The sequence below is a fragment of the Coffea arabica genome, chromosome 8c (assembly GCF_036785885.1).
Source record: "Coffea arabica cultivar ET-39 chromosome 8c, Coffea Arabica ET-39 HiFi, whole genome shotgun sequence".
Taxonomy (NCBI): Eukaryota; Viridiplantae; Streptophyta; class Magnoliopsida; order Gentianales; family Rubiaceae; genus Coffea; species Coffea arabica.
The window spans coordinates 10,106,916-10,110,599 of record NC_092325.1 but is presented as its reverse complement, the minus strand read 5'-3'; the positions used below and the strand labels follow the sequence as shown (position 1 = coordinate 10,110,599).

The following is a 3,684-nucleotide window of genomic DNA, read 5'->3' as shown; positions in this document are numbered from 1 at the left end:
CAATGTTAGACACTATTTTCTACTTATGAGCATAACATACAGCTGCTTAATTCTCTCACAAAAAAATACTTATCAAACTTTCAACGTCCATTTTATTAATAGATTAATCCTTCCTATATTATACTATAGTGTGTATAGGTCTAAATGAATGCCAAATAATTTTAATTTGAATTTTAACACCAAATTTTGCATATGTAAAATGCATGTAGACCTATTAGTATATACATAAAGAGTGCATGAAAGATTTACTCGTTATTAATAATCACAAAGATAATTTACCCAAAAAAATATACAAAATACAAGCACACTAATTCTCTAGCACAAGGAGACATGATCTTTCTAGCAACTTAATTTACTGGTCTTCATGAAGCCAGGCCACAGCAGTATGAAGAAGAGTTGTCATGGAATCAAGAACCGGTTGAGCATTCCGATCATCATGTGAAAGCGGTCTTGGACAATAGTTGGGAGAGAAATCATTGGCCTCAATGCAGGTACCCTGTGCGGGCCCCTCGGGAAAATCCTGTTCAAATTCCATGAAATCCGTGTTGAGAAAATCAGAAAGGAAATCGTCGTCCATTTCAAAATCCATCATGAAGTCCGAAGAGCAGTTGCCTTCTTCTCCAGAAAAAGCACCTGAAGCTGGCTCGGGGCCAACTTCTTCGCTGTTGTCACTAGTACGAGTATCGTTGAAGCCGTATTTGGCATCAGTCCCGGATGGTGCAGCTTTCACTGCCATCATCATCCCGGGTTGTTCTTGTTGTGTACAAGAAGTTTGTAAGTCTGCATTGATGAAAACTTTAGTTAACCTTCTAGCCTTTGTGCGGACCACGAGAGTAGCGGAGCCTTCTAGCTTTTCTGAATTTGGCGGCTGATGCGTGCTTGTTAGATTTTGCAGTACCGGGACTGATCTGGACTTAATTGTTGATGCCGGCTTGCGTTTTACACAAGATGATCTGGTGGCTAAGTTTTGATCACCTCGAATTTTTTTGGCGAGGGTGGTGTTCCAATAGTTCTTTATTTCATTGTCTGTTCGCCCAGGAAGCCTTCCAGCTATCAAGGACCACCTGCAACGCAGACGCGGTAATAATTTTGTTTTAATATATACATATGTAGGGTCTGTCTAATAAGTGCCACTGGACACTTGTTAAGATGTACTTTTCATGTTACTATTTTGCAAATGTGAAGTTAAATGCGAAAGACTTATAAATGTAAAGTAGCATAATAATTGTTAGTGTGTATATTCACATGGTATGTTAAATGTGATTTAACACTCTATAGCGTGTGCATTCCCGGTGAGCACCTGTTAAAATAACCCAAATGTATGTACTTAAAAGAGCTGTCTCAAGAAATTAGTCAAGCTGATTAAAAATGAATGATGAGTGAGTGTGACTCGCCTGTTTCCAAGGAGCTTGTGTAGCCTGATTATGAGGTCCTCTTCATCAGCTGTTATGTTTCCTCTCTTGATATCGGGTCTTAGATAGTTCAACCAACGAAGTCTGCAACTCTTCCCGCATCTTTTGAGACCTAGGTTTTTGCCCGTTTATAATTGACATGACAAAATTATAAAACTTTAGTTCTACCACAAATCCCCATATAGCGTGGACATTATTTAGTATTATGCACTTAATCTGATATAACTGACCTGCTCGTTTGGGAAGACTTCTCCATTTTCCTTCGCCGTGGGACTTGATGTAGCCTATCAGCATTCTGTCTTCCAAAGGAGTCCAAGCTCCTCTGTTTAAGCCTTCCTTAGCACAACATGGGCTTCTTCCCATCTTTCCTTCTTTAACAAAGTTTGACTCTTAAACTCCTAGTGGTATCTTGTGCCAAAGGAAACACGAGGGTGTCCCTCGAGCACTGATCTAATGAAGATTGCTGGAGTGACTTTCGCCAAGTGTACTTGTTTTTTCGCCCAAATTGTAGAGGAATGTATGCATATTTATATTGTGGTTTTGGGAGGTTGCCAGTGAAGGTTTCTTTTTTTTTTTTGATAAATAAAAGTTTGGTTGGATTCAGTTCCAATTATTACCACAGATCAGAACATTGCCCCCGGATCATAAGTCAGTTAGAGAGATTTTTAAAAATGATTTACCAATACAACTCTTATATTGATAAATAAATTCGAACACATGATATTTTACGAGATTTTTAATAATAATTTATCAATACAACTCTTATATTGATAAATAAATTTGAACACGTGATATTTTGCGGAAAAGTACTCCACCCTTGCCAACTAACCATCTTCTATTGGCACCAGTGCGGAGCATATGACCCAACGGCGTCCCCAATGATTTCAATCAAACACTGTACGTTCCAAGTCTTGAACAAGGTGTCTGGTGTTCTTGCGTCATGAGGGGACCAGGTGTTACCCAACTCTACTTCGTAAATCACTTTACTCTTGCTATTTTCAGTTTTCCATAAAAGACCATCAAGCTCATGTTTAATTAATTATGTCTTGTCAACATAAACTTTTGACTATGGTACATGGCTAACTAGGAGATTTTTTTTTTACACAATTAGATTGGATTGATGGCTAATAAAAAGAAGAATTTCCAAAATTTATTTCAACAAACTTAGTGATTATCTTTCTCAATGTCTGGCTTACTCTAATTCAGTAAGATATTTGATTCTCATTATAGGGTCAATTGTTCCGACAAAAAGGATTTTACAAAACTAGGGTATTTTATCATAAGTAATTGAGCAGTGTAACTTGTAGAACTTTTATTCTTATGGTTGTGTAGGCATATATAGCTTTCCCAAGATATTTTTATTTTCGTCAGAGTCCGGTATACAGTAAGAATGTTCTTATCCGATTGATATATTGCAATTTATAGAAGTTTTATACAAGTAAGCTAGTTGTTTATTGTGGTATGTGGCTTACTTTGAATATATATTATCTCATTTGAGTTGTTGTTGGTTCTTTCAGGTAAGGGATAATTTCACAAACCTCCCCTGAGGTTTTTGATAATTGCAAAGAGCTCCGCTTAGGTTTTTAAAATTAGATATGCCTCCCTTACTTTTACTATTTATGTAACAAAGTAGATCCAATAAACTAGATTTTCTCTTAAAAATCTTAAATTGCCCTTTTGTACAAAACTAAAAAAGAAAAATACAACACACTCAATCAGTTTCTTTCATATTTTGCACCAATCAATTATCCTAATCCCTAACAACTATCCAAATATAAACTCCAATTCCAAACTAAAGTAACCTCCCAAAAGATCCTAAATTGTACATATAATATCAATGCTTACCATGCAAAGAAAAAAAAAAAACACACACACACACACACACACACAAACACACCTCCCCCTCCCCCCACTGAAACCAATTTTATACTTTAAAATTAAATATCATTGCCCTAACACCTTTCCATCTACAAGCTAATCTAACCTAGAACAACCGTTATAACACTCTCACATTCTTAAAAATATTAACATCTAAGAAGTTGAGAATAAATGCTACCTTCACAACAAATCATAAATAACAATTACTAATCCAACTAAAGAAATCCTTATGCAAATTATAGACATTTTACAAAAAAAATTTCTTCATAACAAACAAAATATGATAAATTCCACATCTTTGGTCTTTTTTTCTATTTCAATCATCAATTTTATTACTTGTCTATCCATCATCATGAGTCTCTTCATTTCCTTCTAGGTTGACACATAATTTGCT

At 35.7% G+C, this 3,684-nt stretch overlaps 1 protein-coding gene across 1 annotated transcript; it reads right to left on the bottom strand.

Moving 5' to 3' along the window:
• Positions 1-220: 220 nt before the first annotated feature.
• LOC113706592 (transcription factor MYB1-like) lies at positions 221-1,897 on the bottom strand. Its single transcript, XM_027228518.2, has 3 exons — positions 1,643-1,897; positions 1,395-1,524; positions 221-1,064 (listed from the first exon to the last, which is right to left on the bottom strand). Exons 1-3 carry the CDS (start codon positions 1,773-1,775, stop codon positions 353-355), a joined length of 975 nt encoding a protein of 324 aa, XP_027084319.1. The 5' UTR covers positions 1,776-1,897; the 3' UTR covers positions 221-352.
• Between the last annotated feature and the right edge of the window lie 1,787 nt (positions 1,898-3,684).